Genomic DNA, 24,143 nt, shown 5'->3' with positions numbered 1-24,143 from the left:
AAATCATAGATTTTAGTAGTACACCTACCAAGTTGTAATGAATTCATAGATTTTATTAGTACCTACCACTATGTAATGAATTCATAGATTTTAGTAGTACACCTACCAATGTGTAATGAAATCATAGTTTTTAGTAGTACACCCACCAAGACATATTTAAAGTCATAGATTAAGTACACCTACCAATATGTAATGAAATCATAGATTTTAGTAGTACACCCACCAAGACATATTTAAATCATAGATTAAGTACACCTACCAATATGTAATGAAATCATAGATTTTATTAGTACCTACCAATATGTAATGAAATCATAGATTTTAGTAGTACACCTACCAAGATGTATGTAATGAATTCATAGACTTTAGTAGTACCTACCAAGATGTAATGAATTCATAGATTTTAGCAGATGTTAAGCCTATATTATCAAGATAATTGAATACAGTATATAAATCATTATAATTTTTACTATTCTCTCAGTAAACATAAAATGCACAACTAAATTGCAATATTATTTCTGCACAAATTTAGGACAGGTTGAATGCAGTTTGCAGTAGAAAAGTCACCAACATAACTGGAACCATTCTTGCAGTCCCTAATGCATCATACCACAATGATAGCGATTATCCATACTCGTCACTAAGCTGTCTAATGTCCATCAGGTGTTCAATCAAGAAGCTGGATGGTGATCTCAAGAGGAGTTTAAGGGAATAAGCTCTAATTCAACATGACTGGCGTGTTGGGCTTACAATGAGAAAAAACCCCAAGAATAATGCCATAACTGACACAGCAACAACTCGAGCAAGCTCTAGGAATGGTACGGGTTGGAGAGACACGTCATGACTACATTGCAAGAACTTTCTGTAACAAACTTGATACAAAGTTACAAGCAGACCGGGTAGATACAAGAACGGGCAGAACCAGATGACCTGTATATGTGTACCGGCCCTTGCTTATCTGGAACTCTTTCTGGCGGTTCAGAGCTGATGCTTTAAGACACGGAGCTAATCGACAGATCCCATCCAGGCGGCTCTGAAGTCAAGGAATCAGAGGACATCCATTGACAACTCAACATAATCGTCATCGTCACACCGACTAGACTGCGGAGTGTTTGAAACTCCCATACACCTGAGCCGAACTCTCGACTTCCGACCTAGTAACTAAACTACCATTGGTTTGTTGGTAGATTACCAGTTCACGTTCCCTTCCAGCAAATGCTGATATTGCAAACTAGGTATAGTTGTTGGTAGTCGTAGAGTCAGTAGTTTGATTTGTTTGGATGATTCTGTGCTGTTGGTTTGGTTGTTTATCTGATATGATCGAATGACATGGCAGTGAAACTCGGCCTTGGATGGTGTGGCACGAGTTACTCGATCTTGGTAATTCTTGTTGATTGGTAGTGGTTGGAGGGAATAGAATAGCTTTCAACAAAAGGGGAAAAATGCTCTCTTGTGTTTCTGTGATAAAACTTGTTACATAGCGTGAATATAATTAAAATTAGAATTATGATTAGAAACTTTTGAAGTTAAAAACTCAACCAATCTGTTCAAGACAGATTCTGTTATTAATTGGTTGACGAGTTCATTTATTGTATACCAGTGGGCCGTGGGTGTATCCAAAACTTCGTTGGTTTTCAGGTTGGCTCATTAGTGGATTTCAGTTCGGTGCATTGAATGATGAGATGTGACCTAGTGGCTACGTGGTCGCATCGACATTTAATGGCATTGAAATGATGGCCTCTTAGTACATGTAAGTTGCTGGCACAGCGGTCTGCTTGATCATTTCTAGGGATAGAGACATGCCATGGTACCCATACTAGTTCGATCTGGTGATTGTTGTTGGTTTGGTAGTTTTCGTATTTCAGTGATAACTGCTGACCTGCAATTAGAAGAGGTGAGAGAGATAGTTGGAGGCTGCTTAGTGGATCGGAAAAGATTGTGTCATGCTCCGTGTGATTGACGGATAGTCATGATACCGCGTCCCTAGTGGTAATGTTCTGATATGAACACTGAACAGCGAAGGGGGGTCCTTTTACCAATGCGGGTGCCTTGGGCTATGCTGGGATATACAAAACGTAGCCTGTTGCTGTACTACTTTCGGAAACATCGATGTAGATCTTCAAATTATCGGCGTACACGAAATCAATAAGATCAAGAGTGCGTGCTGGCCTGATGGCATAGCTTTCATCGTAGAACGTCGAGTTTCTTCAGTTGAGTGTTACTAGGCAATACAACCATAATCAATAACTGAATGAACCAATGACCTGTACATCAGCATTGGAGTTTCTACGTCTGCTTCCCATGTGGTACATAAAACCTGGCGTATAACATTTAAGATAGCTGAAGAAAGGTTAAAGATATAGTCGATATGCTTTCTCAAAATAAGACAATTCTTGTCAAGGCCTGTCTACACGATCATAAATTTGAAGGGTAAATATTATTTTTGGTGGGAAAATAATTCAACACGGATGCTCAAAGCAGTCTGTTGAGTGGTGTTGCTGCATCAGTTATCATTTTAACAATTCTTCGTCGCGAAAAAGAGAAAGAGGAGAGCGCGAAAGGTTCGCCAATGGGTCAGGGACTGGATCCAAAGAAGAGGTCAACATGGGACTTGTCAGGCCTTATTGAGTGAGTTACAGCTAACAGACCAGGCCAGTTGTTTGTAATTCCTCTGCAGTTCGGTGCATTACTAATTTTCGTAATGCCTTATCCTTATAGTCTTTAATTAAAGTGTTATAAAGACACGGGTTGTCTTCATACATGCTTATTAATTTAGTAACATTCTGTACGGTCCAAACTTTTTCTGCGTTTGTCGCCATTTTGAAAGATGGGAAGGCAGTCACATGACGTTTATACGGCAGCTGATTTGTTAAAGATTGATAACTAATTTAAATATTGCCAACATTTGTTGGAAAGATGAAACATGCAGCTAAATATTTGAACAACGTCATACATGTTTGACCATGTTCAACCTTGTTGGAAAAGCCGTCTACACGATCAAACATTTGTCCACGAACACCGACGACGGTGTTTTGGACAAATGTATGATCGTGTAGACGGGCCTTCAAAGTCGAACTAAACTGCGCTGACGTCATTAAACCTAATGATGACGCCCACTACACCTGCAAAGCCAGATACTGGTTCTTATTGGACAACATTTCATTACAAAAGTTAGATTTCAACGATTTCCATGTCTGTCGAACCGATCCAATTGGCAATTGAATGCTGGCGTATTACCGCGCTAGAAGTATAAATCCACCTTCCACCAAGGTTTCTAGCAGCCTAATGCTGTACAGACTTTTGCAATTTATTATAGTGTATGAAACTCCTGTTGGGTGTCATACGCATCTGTTCTAAATTGTATACCACCTGATGTTACTCAATAATCAATATCTTAGTAATTTATTTTTATAAAAATAATATAGCCAAAACATGTTTGCCTTCCTAATCTAACCGACATGGTGATTCACACGTCAAGCTTGTAAACTGTATATATATGGTTTCTAGGTGTTATTTTATACTTGAATATAAACTAAACTGTATACAATAAAAAAAAAGAACAATATCGATAATTCTGAGAAAACTAGGTCTATACATTATAGCCTACTTTCATTTTAAGCATGTTTATAAGAGTAATGCGCAAACTGCAATTAGATCATTATTGTTGATTGGCTTTATATAGTAGAGGAACAATTTCCTAAACACAATGAATTATAAAATTATTGATAAGGTTGAAGAGTGCAGAGAGGTGGTAGAAAATTTGTTTAAGAATGAAGCAATTTATGTTGATTCTGAAGGTGTGAATTTGGGAAAACATGGAAATCTCACCCTCTTACAAGTTGGTACATGGAATGGTTTTGTTTATTTGTTTGATATTCAGGCGGAAACGAAGATGTTCCAGGAAGGAGGATTAAAGCGTTTACTAGAAAGTGACAATGTTCAGAAGGTATTTGATTTGGTTTTAGACCAATTTTGTCTGTATTTGATTCATCAACAACATACAAATTGCCTTACATTCCATGAACAACATGAAACAATAATCAATAAAAATTGTTTGCCAAAAGCTTAAAATTCAAGAGATTTCAGTTTTTTAAAGATCAAGTTTCAAACCTTGATACTCTTATATTATGCTAAATGTGGCTTGTGAACGCGATAGTGTGTTGGTTTAAATCAACATATTTGACAAGTTATTATATATAATATTAATAGGATTTGACACAGATTCACTATCATCCTTGATAATATACTGAAAAATGATCAGGGAAGTTGGCATATTTCTTGCTAGGAGACGCCTTGTTACTAGTAGGCTATCATGACATTAATACCTTGAAAGTCGTAATAAGAGACGTGTAATCTTTAACAAGAAGTGAATACTTTCCAAGAACTGGTTATATCGTTCACGGCCTAAATACAGCCCCATATTTCCGATTTTCTTCACCGGTATCCATCGTAATTCATACCATGTAGTTATTAATTATTATTTCATAAATAGGAGGTATTTACCACAACACCCACGTACAAATATATAAATCGAACTTTTCGTAACCATTTCTACCAACGCACCTTTTTAACTTCTACTTTCCATTTTCATTCATTACATTTCTTTTAAAATTTGTATACCTTTTCCACTTTTACTTTCCATTTCCAGCCATTAAACTTGTATACGTTTCTACATTCCATTTCTATTTTAGTGTTTTATCTAGTTTCACATGACGTTTTGGCACGGTTCTCGCGACAAGCTAGGGTGGACAAAAGCCGTTTCGTGACGTTTCAATAATGTCATTAATGGTGCGTCCCGATGTGTGAAGCTTTGAAGGCCGGTACGGTTACGGTAGGCTACTTTGAGTTCTGTCTTGGGAACATCCTCCGGCGTTGTCTCACGTTCATTCCGTTTTCCTCACGATGGCTTGAACCGTGATTACCGTTAACCTAGCATTACAGGCTCGAAATTGACACCAGTTTTAATTAAAAATGTCCAGCACTGATCCAAAGATTCTACACCCCTATTTCACCAACCTAGCCATTTGATGCTGAAAAATATGTTATCTTCATTTCTTTAGCAACTTGGGAAGTCTTGACCAGAAGGGAATAATTCTCTGTGCAAGAACCTTTGTAAACCATTCAGATAGCTTGCCAGGCAAAGTAACATACACCCGCTACAAGCTGTCAGAAATGAATATTTAGCGACTTTAATGTGAATTTTATTATAATATATATTTATAATATTTATTCCATTTTTTTTTTTAATCAATACCAATAACCCAAAAGCTCTTGTAAAATCATTGCATTAGAACTTCACTACATTCTCCTCGATTTAAATGATCACACAAAATTTCGTAATAATCGGATGAAGACAATAGGGCAATGACTCAAAAGATGTTCATCGAATAATCGCCAAATTTGAATCAGTTCAAGATCGTATCAACATGATTCCACCAAGATTCATTAAAATCAATTGAAAACTGTAGTCTCTATAGTGTTCACAACCAAATTTTGACATGTTTTCAAGGGCAAGGGAAATAACTAAAAAATTGTTCATCAAAAAAGCATCTTATTCGAATAAATAGATCATCACACCAAATTTCATTCAAATCGAATGAAAACTGTAGTCTCTATTGCGCTCACGAACAAATTTTTTAAGCATTTTTAATAAGTCATGGGCAATAGTTCGAAAAGCTTTCATCGAAAAATCATCAAATTCCAACTTAACCAAGATCTCATGAGTCATCAAACCAAATTTCATTCAAATCGAATAAAAACTGTAGTCTCTATTGCGCTAACGAATAAATTTGCACGCGGTTTTACTAAGTCAAGGGCAATAATTCAAAAACCGTTCATCAAAAAAATTGTCAAATTCGAACTTGACCAAGATCTCATGAATATAAATCTTCACAGCAAATTTCAGTAAAATCAAATAGAAACTGTATTCTGTATAGTGCTAACAAGAACAGGGGCAGCAGCAATACATCCACATTTCCACGTCGGCGTAAACAAATTTTGCTGATGTTTTCATATCACACGATACACTTTCCTTAGATAACAATGAATTTTCCTTATATCACATTACAATATTAATTTCCTCACACTACATCACCTGATACACTTAACTTTGAATTTGTCACACAACACACTTTCCTTAGAATAAATCTCATGATACACTTTCCTTAAATTATATCTCACTTTCCTTAAATAATATCACACGACACACTTTCTTTAGATTACATCACCCGATAAACTTTCCTTGGAATATATAATACGATACACTTTCCTTAAATTATATCTCAATTTCCTTATATAATATCACACGACACACTTTCCTTAGATTACATCACCCGATACACTTTCCTTGGAATATTTAATACGATACACTTTCCTTAAATTATATCTCACTTTCCTTAAATAATATCACACGACACACTTTCCTTAGATTACATCACCCGATACACTTTCCTTGGAATATATAATACGATACACTTTCCTTAAATTATATCACACTTTTCTTATATAATATCACACGACACACTTTCCTTAGATTACATCATCAGATACACTTTCCTTGGAATATATAATACGATACACTTTCCTTAAATTATATCTCACTTTCCTTATATAATATCACACGACACACTTTCCTTAGATTACATCACCCGATACACTTTCCTTGGAATATATAATACGATACACTTTCCTTAAATTATATCACGCTTTTCTTATATAATATCACACGACACACTTTCCTTAGATTACATCATCAGATACACTTTCCTTGGAATATATAATACGATACACTTTCCTTAAATTATATCACACTTTTCTTATATAATATCAAACGATACACTTTCTTTATATTGCACAACTTAGAATAAATCACACGATAAACGATAACAAATTATCAAACGAAGCCCTTTCCTTAGATTATATCACAAAATAAACTTTCCTCAGATTATCAAACAAAATACACTTTTCTCGGATCATCAAACCAAATACACTTTTTTTTTATATCATCACACGATTCCTTTTCCTTAGATTATATCACACGATACATTTTCCTGATGTCACATTACAAGATTCGTTTTCCTCACATTATATCACACGATGCACTTTTCTTAGATTATATCACAAGATATATTTTCATTTAATTATATTGCACGATATTATTTTCTTTTATTAGTTATATCACACAATTCATATTCTTTTCATTATATCACAAAATACATTTTCATTATATCACAAAATACATTTTCATTATATCACATAACAAGATTCATTTTCCTCACATTACAACACATGATACACTTTCCTGGGATTATATCACACGAAACATTTCCTAAGATCATACCACACAAAGCATTTTTATTATGCGTATCTATTATAAGATACACTTTCCTCAAACTATACCACACGATACACTTTCATTAGATTATAGCATACGTTACACTTTCCTCAGATAACATCACACGATGGATTATTTCTCACGTTTTCTCACATTTTCATGAGATAATCTATGATTCGTGTGACATAATCTAAGGAAAATGTATCGTGTGATAAAATCTATGGAGAGTATTGTGATATACATGTAATCTCAGGAAAATGAATCCTGTGATATATAATTAAGCGAAAGTGTTTCGTGTAATATAATCTAAGGAAATGAAATGAATGGAGTTTTACGTCCTACTTTTCTGATATAATCTAAGGAAAGGGATACACTTTCATTAGATAACATCACACGATACACTTTTCTCATGTTATAAAAAGAGTCCTTTTCCTCACATTATATCACACGATACACTTTCCTTAGATTATATCACACGATACATTTTTCTTATTTCGCATTACAAGATACATGTTCCTCATATCATAACGCACGATACACTTTCCTTATATTATAACTTCCCTCTGATATACTTTACTCACAATTTGACACACAAAACATTTTCCTTCAATTATGATACGATACACTTTCCTCAGTCTATATCACACGATACATTCTCGTTGGACTCGTTGGATATCAAACGATAGACTTACTTTGGATTTTATCAAACGATACACTTTCCTCAGATTATTTCACACAATACATTGTCCTTAGACTTTGTCACACGATTCACTTACCTAAGATTAAATCACTCGATACACTTTCCTTGGATCATATCACATAAAACACTTTTGCTTATATCACATTACATGATTCATTTTCCTCACATTAAAACACATGATATACTTTCATTTAAAGATGTGTTTCCTTATTTTTTAGTGTTAAGAGTGGAGAAGTTCCTAAAAACTTCTATGTAAAGCACTCGCCAAGGTCACAAATAAAGAGATAAATGTTCAATACAAGATAAGGTGAAGTTAGCATAGTTAGTATTAAGTTAAACAAACAACCACGAGCAATGTACAGTCTTGATAAACAAAAAAAAAAAAAGAAGAAGACTTTTTGACTTTTCTTGATCAGCCACTCATTGGAATTCTGCTGGTAATTCTCTTCTAATTTAGCTAATTATGAATAAATTATTGACATGTGAGACAAACTGGTATTTTTCCAAGTCATAAGAACACACCTACTTTCTATTCGTATAAGTATTAGCATTATCATTTTCATCAATGAAAATAAGGGAACCCATCTTTAATAATATCACGCGATACACTTTCCTTTAATGACATCACGCGACCCACTTTCCTCAGATTATATCACACATTACACTTTCCTTTAATTATATCACACGATACATTATTCTTATATCACATTACAGGATATTATACAATCATATCATAACGCACGCTACACATTCCTTACATTATAACAGACGAATTTCCTATATCACACGATACACTTTCCTTGGATAATATCACAAGATCCACTTTCCTAAGATTATACCACACAAAACATTTTCCTTTAATTATGATACGATACACTTTCCTCAGAATATATCACACGATACACTTTCCTCAGACATTATCACACGATACACTTTCATTAGATTGTATCACACGATAAACTTTCTTATTTTATATTACACTACAGACTTTCTACACCATTTCCTTATTCACTTTCCTTACATTATATTTCAAGATTCACTTTCCTCACATTATAAAGCAAGATACACTTTCCTCATATTATATCACATGATTCACTTTCCTCACATTATATCACACGATTCACTTTCCTCACATTATATCACACGATGCACTTTCCTTACATTACATTTCAAGATTCACTTTCCTCACATTACAACGCACGATACACTTTCCTCATATTATATCATACGATTCACTTTCCTTACATTACATTTCAAGATTCACTTTCCTCACATTACAACGCACGATACACTTTCCTCATATTATATTACACGATGCACTTTCCTTAGATTACATTTCAAGATTTACTTTCCTCACATTATAACGCACGATACACTTCCCTTCGATTATATCACATGATTCACTTTCCTCACATTATATCACACGATGCACTTTCCTTACATTACATTTCAAGATTCACTTTCCTCACATTACAACGCACGATACACTTTCCTCATATTATATCATACGATTCACTTTCCTTACATTACATTTCAAGATTCACTTTCCTCACATTACAACGCACGATACACTTTCCTCATATTATATTACACGATGCACTTTCCTTAGATTACATTTCAAGATTTACTTTCCTCACATTATAACGCACGATACACTTCCCTTCGATTATATCACACGATTCACTTTCCTTAGATTACATTTCAAGATTCACTTCAATCACAATATAACGCACGATGCACTTTCCTCATATCATATCACACGATTCACTTTCCTCACATTATAACACACGATGCACTTTCCTCATATTATATCACACGATTCACTTTCCTTTTATTACATTTCAAGATTCTCTTTCCTCACAATATAACGCACGATGCACTTTCCTTCGATTATATCACACGATGCACTTTCCTTCGATTATATCACACGATTCACTTTCCTTTGATTACATTTCAAGATTTACTTTCCTCACAATATAACGCACGATACACTTTCCTCATATTATATCACACGATGCATTGTCCTTAGATTGTATTACACTTTAAATTATATCACACGATACATTTTCCTTAGATTATATAACACGATACACCTTCCTTAGAATAATTCTCACTTTACACTTTCCTTGAATTATATCACACGATACACTTTCTTTATAATATACCACACAATACTTAGATACTATCAAGACGATACACTTTCCCCGGATTATATCATACGATACGCTTTCCTTGGATTAGATCAAACGATACATTTTTCTTATATCAGATTACAAAATTCGCTTTACTCGCATTATATCACACGATACACTTCTCTTAGAGTATACCATAAGATACACTTTTCTTTAATTATATCACTTGATTCACTTTCTATGAATTTTATTACACGATACGCTTTCCCTACATCACATTACAAGATACAACATCCTCACACTATAATGCATGTACACTTTTCTCACACTATAACATACGACTTTCCTCAGATTATACCGTACGATACACTTTCCTCAGATTATACCGTACGATACACTTTCCTCAGATTAAATCACACGTTACATTTTCCTTTAATTATATCACACGAAACACTTTCTTTGTGTTATATCACACGTTAAACTTAATGTCGCGAAAGACTTTCTTGAATTGTATCTCACGATGCACTTTCTTTAAATTGCACCACGCGATACATTTTTTTTCTCAGATTATATTACACGATACACTTTCTTAAATTATTATCTTAAATTGAAATTTCACCAAAATAAATCGTATTATTTTCATCTTGATGCAATAAATATAGTTGACCGATTTTTTTTTCTCATTGAATTCTGAGCTGATTTTTCATTATTTAGACAATTTTCTTCCACTTGAATCGTTTGCTTAATTGTTCTAATTATATATCTTTATATTCCAGGTGATCCACGCATGTAGTCGTGATAGTGACGCACTGTATCATCACTTTGGTGTTACATTAAATAATGTATTTGATACACAAGTGAGTTTTCACTTTTTCGTTTGAATACAATTACGCAATATGTGTAATTTTCAAAGGACTCTCAGATATAGTGCATAAAACATCGATAAGTTGTAGAGAAAATTTCTTTATTCTTTGTATTTGTTGATGCTTCCTGAAAAATATGAGGTATATACCATTATTTTTACGTTTGTTTTCAAGTGCGCTGATTTGATTCTACAAGAAAATGAGGGAAGATTAATGGCAACAGTCAGAAAATTGTCAGACGTTTGTGAAATTTATGGCGGTAAAAAATTAGACAACAAAGAAGAAATCCAGGTAATTGATAGGATTTTAGCAGTACATTTAAAATTAAACATTTTACTTACTTACCAAAAATCCAACTTGAAAACCATTTCCCGTCACAACAGTTGATCAATTTTAAACCTGGAAGTCAGATAAAAGATAATATTGCCCGAATTATAGTAGTTTACTTTGAAGGGGAATTATTATCTTCGTTAAATAAATTATTATTCCTTTGAAAACTAAAACTAAATGGTAATTATTAATTTCAGAAAACATGGAATAAAACTATTGCAAACTATTGGGAACTTCGTCCAATGTCCTCAGAAATGATTGAATATGCATGCAACGACGTTGTCGTATTGCCGGAAATCTATAAAAATCAAAAAAGGTAATGTATACCATATTTTGTGTATGACCTTGTAAGGCCTTGTTAGTTCTTTAATGACCCTCACATCCTGAGCTTCCTAAACTGAAACATATTTTTCAAGTAGCTTAATAATATGCCTGTTTGCATAACGTAAAGCCGTTTTCTTTTCTATGAAATTTCAAGCTCTTATAAAGACATTGTTTTTGCAGATTGTTGGAAGAAAAGAATTTAATCGAAAAATTTAAAGAAAGAGTCCATGAAACTGTTCACTACTTGTTGAATAACAGTCTCAAAGATCGCCGAAATGACCGCATTTCCGAGAATGCAAAGTTGGTTTTAAAAAAGATAGACAGAGCTTACCCAACTGTAGTAGATCACGAATCTATTGAAGATGAAGACATTTTAGCTGCTTTAAATCGTCACTGGACAGAAGAAGACGTTAATACTTTAATGACACCTAAAGTTGCAAAAATCTTTTCCAACTTTGTATTGCATGAACTGAGAGGGATAGAAAGGGAAATGGACAAAGAAGGTGATGATTTCAATCCTGATAGACCACCCTACTATTTCTTATTTCGATCAATGAACTACTCAAATGTAACCATAAAAAATCTGGCTACTCTTTTGTATAAACGTTATCAGATCATCGTATTTAAAGACATTTGTCGGAAATACACAATATCCAGTCCTTTATACTTTTTGAGAGAGTGTGAAGTTTTATTCCTAAAGAGTATCAGAATAAAGAACCATCGTGATACATTGCAATACAAACCGGTTATCTTAAATTTCTATTTTAGAATGAACGAACGAGACCTGAAAGATTTTCGCCAAAACATAATAAAAAATCCACACAATGTATCAGTGACTAAAGGGTTTTACACATTTATAGGTTATCAAGCTAAAGGGGATCATATACCTTCATATGTTAGGGCAGCAGCCACGGATTTGAAACAAGCGATAGATAATGCTGGTAAAAACCCTTTCCCTACACCTAAACCCACACGTCCTCGTCGTCGTAATTACTATGATGATGAATACTATGATGATGAATACTATGATGATGAATACTATGATGATGACTACTAAGTATGCTGATTAAGTATTAAGTAACCGATGAAGTTTATTTAGGTTGAAACATTTTGAATTTTGATTAAGACATGATTTTTATCGGGAAAACTATACTTTAATACATTTTAAAAGACAATTTGATAGGTCTAGAAGTAATTTAACTATTTGTTGTTTATTTATCTCTATTATTTTTCCTTTTTATTGATGTATTTGGTAGCTTGTTCAAAAATCCATAACTTGCACCATAACTTGTTTACAAATGTTTAACTTCCCAAATTCACGTGCAAATATGCGCATAGCATACATTGTAGAGCTTAGTGAAACTTTCACAATGGGCTGTTTGATTTACAAAGATATTTTACCGTGATGAAATCGAGGAAGCCATTCAAGATCGATCTGATGTGACCAATATTTTAGGACATTTGCGTATCAAGAACACAAGTCTAATGTCAACAATTTCCGTTATATTTTCAAATATTTCTATGGCACAAGATACACAAGGGACAAGTTCGCCATTTTTTGAGCAATTGTACCTTATAAGTGGCGTTTCTAAGAAATATTAGGTGACGTGGCCGAGCAGCGGCCACAAAATTTTCAACGCATATTGAAGGTTATGTATGTGATTTTTGTACATTTCTGAAGGCTATTTACACATTTCAAGACACAAATCAATCCCTCAAAATGGCGAATCTGTCCCTTTAATCAAATGATTATTCAATATAGATCGAATTCTGTAAGTTAAAATCGATTCGGTTTGGGAGGACAACTTTAACCCTTCCTTTTATATTTATTATATTCTTATCCTGTATATTCTATATATTCATTCAAGTATATAATGTCATTATTTTCTGTAATCAATTAGATTTAACTACGTTGAATTTTAATAAACGAATTTGAAATATTAAAATATCCGAACTATTTAGTTATTACCCAAAAATATTGAAAGCTTCGTAGGCCAGAGGGAGCCGCGGTGGCTCATTGAGTTAGACGCTTGCTCGCTAACCTGAAGGGCCAGGGTTCAATGCCTGCATAGGTCGAGATAATACCTTCGGATTTTTCAACCCGGTTTCCCCCTGTCAGTGATGCAGGTAAGAGGGGCTGACATGGAAAAAGCTTCTAGTCGTTCGGATGGGACAATAAACTGAGGCCCCGTGTGCAACAGGCTGTGCATGTTAAAGATCCCTCGACAGTTAGAAATCGAAAAAGAGCAGGCTAATGCCACTGTCCTGGCAAAATTTCCCTCTTGGCACCCTGCATGGCGTTGCCCGTCTTCATGAGCCCACTCCATTCATTTCCAGTGATGAAAGATTAATAGCAATGAAATCAACTTGCCAGAAATCCCCCCATTTTATAGTTGGTTAGTATCTCGTAGTGTTAACACGTTAATTAGTGTGCTCCGAGAATTACCCAAGCGTATTGAACCTTGTTCACTGTACTATTGGATTTTACTTGTGTTTGTAAATATTGACTTTGTTATTGTCATTTGTTGACTGTATATATCGTGTATTTAGGGGCTTTTGCCCCTATTTTGTGCAATATTCGCCACCCCGCATAGGATTAGCGGAGGTGTTATTTTTGGATACGATGGAGAACAGATGATATAAGAAAGAGAGTACGGTGAGAGTAAAGGTAACTGATTTGAAACTTATTAGGTTGGATGAATTTATTGAAGCAGTAGAAGGGAAACTCGGGGAGGGGTCATGCTTTGCGTGTATACCCAGGTACCCCTCGACTATAGAAATAACGGTCGATAGTGTGGAAAATGCAAATCTGTTGTGCGAAGGACTCACTGTGAACGATTTAGGATATGAACCCGAACTTTGTTTTTACCGCCCTACCTTGAAGATGATATTATTGTAAGGAAATTGGAAAGATTTGGAGTGGAAATTGTAGGCCCAGTAGTAAGACACTTTCATAAGAAGTTTCCCAATGTAGCTGACGGCACTCGGCACGTGAAATGTAAATTTCCACCCACATTGAGATTCCTTCCGTGGGCAATGAACTTTGAGACTCTAGAGGGGCCACAATCCTTTAAAATCCTACATAACAACCAGACTAAAGTTTGTTATAAATGTTTAAGCCCGGACCACGAGAAGAAGGTATGCCCCCAGATCAAATGTGCAAAGTGCAGACTTTTCGGACATATGGCCTTCAAATGCCCCACCCCTACTTGTGAAAAATGTGAAAAGGCAGAAAATTTGTGTAAATGTGAACAGTTTTTTGACACTAACGAAGGGGAACATGACGAAGAAATAGTGAATAATAATAAACGAGACCTAAGTACTGATAAGAGTGAGAACAATCAAGAGGGGAAAAAACAAAAGAAGGACAATGACGACGAAGTGAACATTAATCTAGAACAACCGAGCCATAACGAAGTTTTGCCATCCGCAGAGTCTACACGCCATGATGCCCCCGATACTAATCCCCCCGAAATTAACCCCCCATCATTTAACATTAATAAAGACGAAAACTCTATCATAGATGACTTTTTAGAAGAAACGAATAGCGGCATGGAATTTATAGCCGTGAAAGATAAGAACGGTCGCTACAGACGAGTCCCAGTTTCTCGACAATCCCCCACCCCCTCCAAACTTAAACCACTTAATAGTAGGGAAAATAGCCCCAGTAAAGAGATGCCACTCCCCCAGATTAAGAGACAGTAAAATGTGCAATAAACAGCTTTATTATTCAAACTCTTTTAAAGTGACTTCTATTCTTACTTATATTTTATCCCTCTATATTTTAATCATTTTAACTATGCCTAAAATAACTACTTGGAATGTGAATGGACTTCGGGAATGGAATAAAATTCAAAAGGTGATTGTATATATAAAGAATAGTGGAAATGACATTGTGTGTTTACAAGAAACTTTCTGGGATGACAATATTATTCTAAAAGTGAAACTTTTATGGGATGGACCTGTGTTTTTTAGTAACTTTGATAATAATCGCAGAGGTGTTGCAATTTTAGTACAGAATAATCTCAAAAGTTTTATTGTAAATAGTGAAAATGATTCGGAGGGTAGGATTGTGAAAGTTAATTTTAATTTTGATGATTGTTATTTTAATGTTTTATCTATATATGCTCCTAATGACCCTAACGAAAGAACGGAATTTTATACATGTATTTCATCCTTTTTAAGTCCCTATTCAATTTTAACTGGTGATTTTAACGAAATTTTAAACCCTTCACTTGACAGGGCTGAATATATGCATAGCAGTAAAAGAGGGAGCGCAATTTTTAATACCTTCTTAAACGAGCACAGCCTTAGTGATATTTTTAGACGCCGACACCCCGATAAAAGACAGTTTACTCGTAAGATTATCGTTAATAATGTTCTTAAGACCAGCCGAATTGATTTTATTTTTATACCTCAGAGCTTTATTCACCACGTTTTTAACTGTTTTATCACATATTCTTCCTTATCGGACCATAGCCCAGTTAGTATTTTAATCGATTTTAATAAATGTAAAAAAGGCCCCGGTCTATATATATTCAATAATACACTTTTAAAGGATAATAATTTTACTACTCTTATTACTGATTTAATTAAGAAGGAAATAGATAGCCCCCTATATTCCACGGAGATTTTAGTCTGGTGGGACAATCTAAAATACAAAATTCAAAATTTGGCTCAGACATACTCGAAGAGTAAGAAAAAGCAAGAAAAAAGAAAATTTTGGTCCCTCCAGACTGATCTCGCCAAAGAATATAGGAGACTATCTCTGGGCACCACGCATGATTTAACCTTAATAAAAACCTTAGAGCTACAACTTTCTGCAATGGACGAGGAAACATGTCGTGGTGCCATATTACGTAGCAAATCCTTAGACGCTACGGAGGGTGACAGGTGTACCTCATATTTTTTGAATTTAGAGAAACAACGACAAAATTCTAATTGTATAAAGCAGCTTACAGACAGTTCGGGCAATGTAATTAACCATACACAAGATATAGTATATGAGTGCGGTGAGTTTTACTCTAAACTATATACACGAGAAAAAGCAGACGATTTTGTTGCTATTAATAACGTCTGCAGTACTCTCACTAACACCATAACTACAACCGAGCGAGAGTACTGTGACACACAAATTACATTGTCCGAATTGTCTGTCGCTATAAGGACTATGTCAAAGAATAAGAGCCAGGCTTAGACGGACTCACCGCTGAATTTTATTTATATTTTTGGGATCTTTTATCACCTATATTTTTAAATGTTTTAAATCATATTTTCAATTCTTATACTTTATTACGTTCTATGCGGAGAGGCGTAATTGTTTTAATCTATAAAGATAAAGGTGATAAAACCCTTTTAAAGAATTTTAGACCTATATCCCTTTTAAACGCAGATTTAAAGATTTTATGTAGAGTTTTAGCCGCCAGATTAAAAAGTGTTTTACCTTCCATAATTTCTAAGGAACAAAGTTGCATGCCAGGACGAAGTATTTTAGAGAACGTCATGGGTATCCGAGACTTAATCGATTATTTTAATAAAGAAGATATCGAAGCATGGATATGCCAAATCGATGCCGAAAAAGCTTTCGACCGATTGAGTTTCGGATACCTAAAATCCATCCTAAAATACTTCGGATTCGGTCCTATCTATAGACAATGGATTAAGATCTTATATACCAATATAGTTAGTACAGTTAAGGTTAACGGTCACCTGTCGCCCTATTTTACTATTAGTCGGTCAGTTCGCCAGGGTTGTCCGTTGTCTTCTATGTTGTATATCATGTGCGCTGAACCATTAAATCTTTTAATTAAACAATCACCAGCTAAAGGTATACCTATAAAGCACACCGATATGACGTCACTGATATACCAACATGCAGACGACACAACCTTGACTCTGGCCGACGAAAATTCTATAGAGCTAGCATTTAAAGCCATGGAGCCCTACTGTATTGCATCAGGGGCGAAAATAAATATAAATAAATCTAAGATAATGCCTATAGGTTCTGTTAGAAACAAAATTATTAATTTTAACTTACCTTTAACCCTTGTTTATGATTTTATTTTAATTCTAGGAATCTTTTTTGGTAACAATCATAAGGAATGTGAAAATCAGAACTGGATCACCAAACTAAACAAAGTTCAAACCATACTAAATATATGGTGTAGCAGAAATTTGACTTTAAGAGGAAAAGTTACTGTTATAAATACCCTCTTAATGTCAAAATTCTACTACACTATGTCTGTCATTCCCATGCCCGAACATATACATGATAAACTAAAGTCTATGCTAACTAAATTTCTATGGAAAAATAAGCCACCACTAATAAGATATAACATTATCACAAGCAGTAAAGAAAATGGGGGTATGGGAATGGTAGATATTAAGCTAAAACAACAGTCGCTACTCTTAAAATGGATAAAACCCTTTTTTAATCCATTAAAGGATCATATTTTTAAATATTTTATGTCATACTTTTTAAATTCATATGGTAGTTTTAACCTAGATAAGGATATTTTTAAGATACATTTTAATTTTAACCTTTTAAATATGTTACCTCCCTTTTATAAACACTTTCTTTTAGCTTTTAATAGTATTTGTAATGGTATTAGGCCTGAGCCTAAGATTTTAAATGATATTTCAATACAACCCCTTTTTAACAATGTTTTACTTTCTAGTAACAACAAAGTTTTAGCCTACAAAATATTTATTGAATGTGAATTTTTTACCTTTTACGATATCTTATATTATGTTAAACCAGGCTTTTTTAAGAATCACTCAGTTATAGACATTATCGAAGAAAAGTACCCTGATTGCAATACAGTTAAAATTATCCAAACTTTTAAGCATATTAAGGCTTCAACCCCACCAGAATGGCTCTATATAATTAATAATACATCCTTTGTAGTAGATCCTGGTCCCTATAATTTTTTAATTAATGGTAATTTAATATCACATGATCAGTTCACCTCTAGGTTTTGCTATAAAATATTATGTGAATTAAATAAAACTGAACCAGCTTGCATAAAATTCTGGAAAGAGCAGAACCTAGAGGTGAACTGGCCAATCATATGGAATAATATTCAAAAGATTTATAGAGCCCCAAAATTCGTAGAACTCGATTACAGGATAGCCCACAACATCTTATGGAATAAGATTAAGCTCCACAAGATTGGGAAAGTTGAAGATGATCTTTGCCCAGTCTGTGGAGATGAGGCAGAAACAAATATCCATTTTTTCATTGAATGCCTCGACTTAAGTATTTTTATTGTTTTAGTAAAAAAAATGTTAAAAGATATTCTTCCTTTTAATTTTTCACATAATGATTTTATATGTTTTATGCTATTTGGATTGCAAACTTTTAACAAATCACAGCCAAATGAACTTTTAAACCTTATTTTATCTTGTGCTAGGCAAACTATCTATATTAGAAGAAACACCTGCATAGACAATCCAAATAGTAATATTGATCTAATTAAACTTTACAAACATATTTTAGGAAAATCTCTCTTATATATTAAACCCCTGTATAAGAGACATGTTTTTATTCGAAAATTTATTTTACCCTCCTTTTTTTATTAACATACAACTGGATAATTCTATTGGTATTGATTTAAACTGAGTTTTAAATCCTTACAATTATGTTTTCTTATTTTATTCAAGAGTTATTTACCCTAGTTTTAGCAGACGACGTTTTTATAGCGTTATACACATGTAGTCTCATATAAATAAGTATTTTACTTTTTTTACTCCAATAAAGAAACTTCATCTGTGATAATGATTTATAATTTTTCCTTTTAATTATATGATAACTTTGATATCATTGTATTATATTGTATTGTATATTATAACTTATGAATAAATATTTACAAGATGTAAAAAAAAGACGCTTGCTCGCTAACCTGAAGGGCCAGGGTTCAATCCCTGCATAGGTCGAGATAATACCTTCGGATTTTTCAACCCGGTTTCCCCCTGTCAGTGATGCATGTAAGAGGGGCTGACATGGAAAAAGCTTCTAGTCGTTCGGATGGGACAATAAACTGAGGCCCCGTGTGCAACAGGCTGTGCATGTTAAAGATCCCTCGACAGTTGGAAATCGAAAAAGAGCAGGCTAATACCACTGTCCTGGCAAAATTTCCCTCTTGGCACCCTGCATGGCGTTGCCCGTCTTCATTAGCCCACAAGGTGCAGAAGAGTAGGACGTAAAACTCCATTCATTTCATTTGTAGGCCAGTGATGAAAGATTAATAGCAATGAAATCAACTTGCCAGAAATCCCCCCATTTTAGACCACATGATTCGATATTCAGTCACTTATGATATAATGGTAAGTCGAATATTACTGTATTGTTTGCGTTCTCACGCTCTGTTTTTCATAGTTCTTGTTTGCGCTCGTTGGTCGGACCTGTTCCAAACAATATATGGTAATAATCTAAACTTTACTTACTTGCCCCATCAAATGTGACCAGAATTTAGTAAAGTACATGTATATAAAAAAAACACGTCCGATGGCACAAATTCTTTCATTATAACTCAGTTGTTCTAGTGTTTTGTGACGTCATAATGATATAGTTGGCAACTATTTCTATAGACTTTCAGTACTCAAATGTGAAATGACATACTTATTCAAAACTTGAATATTTTTAAAATTAACTTACTTAATGTAATGAACCCAATTTACATTGACAATATGGTAGTGTATTGAGCTGTATTGGCCACAATTTGCGTAGGCCTTCCGAGCGAACTTTCAAACTTCTTTCTCACCATATCAAAACTTTCTGGTGAAATTTTTGTACGTGAATATGCTCTATTTCAGTGAATCTTCGAATTAATTTCAAACGCCCAATCCGCAAGTTCAGTATGATGGAGCATAGAAGAATTTATTTGTGGAGTACCAGTTGAAATATTTCACCTATCAGAGCTACAAGATTAGGCTAGTGCCAAAAGATCCTAGTTCTAGTTCAGAGATTTTCCACTTTGGTTTTTTCAGTTGTAGATTTTTTCGATAAGAATATAACATACTTACAGAAATTATTTGCACCGACCTTTGCAAATTTCCATTGAAGTAAAATTGTCGAAATAAGAGCAAATCCACTATCAATACTTGACGCGTTCAAAATCGTTGCTTTGTGAATTCTCCACAACGTCACGTTATTGTCATAGCTGATTAAATTTCCTCCCCGGCAAATAAAGATACTGGTTGCAAAGACTTCTGCTTTATTTTTTTGTGTTTTTGCTTACTTATGAAATCAATTAGAACTCGACAAAAAACACTTTTGTCTTGTTTTGGAACATAGTCAACGTTCGTGAGCAGAACGCCATTACAGTTCAATGTCCCGCACAAAAAATTTACATGCATTGCTACATAACATTGTTAGTATCAAGCCCAAAAAAGTTACCATGCATCTTGGCCTCATGTTCTCGTAGAATACGTTCTGTTCTCGTAGAATACGTTCTTGAATCACTAGACTCGAATACAGAGTTGTCAGTCCTTGCAGTCACTTTCAAACTCCGTTAACGTCTCGCGCAATGAGTTATATAACTCATTGACCTCGCGTCGGAACAGAAGAGGTGTGTAGTTCAAGGGAGATAATTCTTTTAAATAAAATCCATTTTCTTTATGGGCGGCAATTCTGAAACCAAAAATTTTAATATTTGTGTTTTAGTTTCAACCTGTCAATTAATAATAATTTTAGTATTAAAAGTATTTCTGATAAACACTGTCATCTGAATTGATTTGAAATAATTTCAATTATTTTTCGACTAATGGAAATTCTCTTGTCGAATTGTCATTGAAACTGAATTGAAACTTACATCTGTCCAAGTAAACTGTACTTTTATGAAGCTGAATTAGATGATGGTAAAATCCGACGTATATAGGCTTACAAAAGAGGCAGTAAAACCGCATAAGTATATTTTGAAAACGTATCATCAACGTATATAAAAAAGAAAATGGTCTAACAAGCACAAATGTTGGTGCAAGACTTCTGCTTTACTTTTTTGGTGTTTTTTGACGAAAGACTGCTTACTTATGCGGGAATGGAGTGTAATGGCGTTTTGCTCATGGAAGTTGACTATTTTCCAAAACAAGAGAAAAGTACTCTTTGGCGAGTACTACCTGATTGATTACCAATAAAATTATACCGGAATCAAAATTAAGCAGTCCTTCGACCAAAGACACAAAAAAAAGTAGGCTAAAGCAAAAGCCTTTCACTAACAAATAAACAGCTTTGTCTACATTTGTGCCTTTTAAGCCATTGGAAAGCCTTCTCTTTTTTTTTATATATATATTGACACTATTTTCTCCACATTGCCCATATTTTATCAATATTGTCAGAACTTCAAGGGCCTGTGTTCTATCTTACAAGTTACTTCGTCTCAATGCGTATAGCCGATGGAATTACCTCGTTTTCTGGCGCTGAGTGATTTTAACCGTTAACTTATAAATGTATATCAGTGTAAGTATAGGGTACTATGATCGTACCGTTGCTAAAGAGACATGCATGTCGGTAATAGAGAGAAAAAACCAACAGAAAAATCAGAATTGCACCGGTCGACCATACTTTCAGGACAAAACGACTTTAGCGTAGGCTGTGCAAAGAGATTAGGGTGATTTGATTGAAAAGTTACTATTCCACAGAAGGCACTGGCACAGGCTTATACCAAATAGTCCAACTTCATCTCAACGTTTTAAAGTCAAAGCTCAAGTATCGGTCAGTCGTTCGTGTGACATAGGCCTACAGGTGTCCAGAAGTTGTCTTATAGTGTACAATTATATAAAGTTGTCTCCCTTATATCACCCACCATAATAAATCTCATCTCAAGTCTTGGCTCTCCAATTCCAAGCAGTGGCGGAGCCAGGTTTACGTCCGAGAGGGGGGTGGGGCGAAATATCTGGGATGCCAGAATTTCTAACCGAGTTATGAGATTTTTGCCCGAAAAACTTGCTTTCGGGGCTGCGTAGGGCGGGGGACTGGGGGTAGTTAACTACCCCGTCTGCCACCAGTGAGTAGAATTTATAGATAAAAATGCCATACAAAGATAGCTCTTTGTTTTGTTATTCGGTATTCGACAGAGGAAGCCTCGACAGATTGCTGGTTAGAAATTCATACAATGCCAATGCCTTGATTCAAGGACTGTTTTCTTTTCACACTCATTCAATATCCACAAAAAATGCAATTTGCTTACTTTATATAAAGTGAGTACAGGTATAGGCTACAGCAATATTATTCTGTAAACAAACCATTCAACAGTTTTTTTTTAGAAATTTATTGAAAGAAAATAGACATCATATTAACAATAATGATTATAAGATATGACGGTGATTTCCACATTTTACTTTTAAATTTCACAATTTTTTTGGCTGATTTATTACGCCCATTCGATGTATTTGTAATGAATAATACGAAATACTGAAATAAATGAGAGAAAATATTGCCAATTGAGATCATTATGAAAACTGATAGAAATTATGAATATTTACAAATGGGTATTTACAAATAATATTATAATAGCACTTTTAGAATACAGCGTAAATAGAAAATAAAGAGCAAACTATTTACAAATGATCAGATCACAATCAAAATCAATATAATTAAACTGCATCTCTTAAATAGAAGCATTTAATAATTTTATGTATAAGATGATTCTCTTAAATGAGATCAAAAAGGCTTACAATCATTGAATAATTTTCGAGAATTGTTTTTATTGAAATACGTAATTAAAGAGAATCTTTATAGCAAAATATAAAACACAAACAAAAATATAATTTTAAGTTTAAAACAAATTCATCATATAAATATGTGTGGTGTTTATCATAGCCTCGAAGTTCATGAAAATTGTAGTTTATATATCACAGTACACTTTAGTAAAGAAACTGATCATTAGAATTACAAGTACTAAAGACAAAATGTGTTATATATATACACACACGATTGAACATAAATAATTGCACAGTTACAAAAATAACTATAAGAAATTCTGTAAGAAAACAGTGATATCTTCAAAAAGCTCAACACCACAATTTTCAGAAACATTCTATCTTATGTCACAAATTCTTGGCCTTACAAAGAATTGATGTGAAATTATTCTGGGAGTACCAGGAAGTTTGTTTTTCTTGTGATTAAAGTAAACGTCTACAGCAAGGACTTCCAGCACTGAACATCATACAGCCGTGGATGAGCTTGGATGATAAGATGAGGCAGCATTTCATATCATCATATCCAAAAGTCGCAATTAGTTAATTATATTTTTACAAATTATTTACTTCGTATTGATACAGAGGTAGACCTGGGGATTTCATTCCTGCTCCCAGTACTGTTTGTGATATGTACAAAAATGATGCCTTCATCAAGTAAGTCTTTGTGTTTTACTTAGTTGGTTATGTTTGAAACGAGTTTGTTTGATAGTGGTTACACAGTTCATTGTCAATTTTAGCTGTAATTATTTCTAGATTTTAACAAT

The 24,143-nt window shown here is 34.1% G+C and overlaps 1 protein-coding gene across 1 annotated transcript; it reads left to right on the top strand.

Moving 5' to 3' along the window:
- Nucleotides 1–3,706: 3,706 nt before the first annotated feature.
- Nucleotides 3,707–12,739, top strand: LOTGIDRAFT_165178 (hypothetical protein; the record flags this gene model as incomplete). Its single annotated transcript, XM_009062192.1, has 5 exons — nt 3,707–3,946; nt 10,942–11,022; nt 11,203–11,319; nt 11,556–11,674; nt 11,863–12,739. 5 exons carry the CDS (start codon nt 3,707–3,709, stop codon nt 12,737–12,739), a joined length of 1,434 nt encoding a protein of 477 aa, XP_009060440.1.
- Nucleotides 12,740–24,143: the final 11,404 nt, after the last annotated feature.

This window comes from Lottia gigantea, assembly GCF_000327385.1.
Source record: "Lottia gigantea unplaced genomic scaffold LOTGIsca_50, whole genome shotgun sequence".
In the NCBI taxonomy this organism is placed as follows: domain Eukaryota; kingdom Metazoa; phylum Mollusca; class Gastropoda; family Lottiidae; genus Lottia; species Lottia gigantea.
The sequence above is the reverse complement of the archived record's forward strand: the minus strand, read 5'-3'. Positions and strand labels throughout refer to the sequence as shown.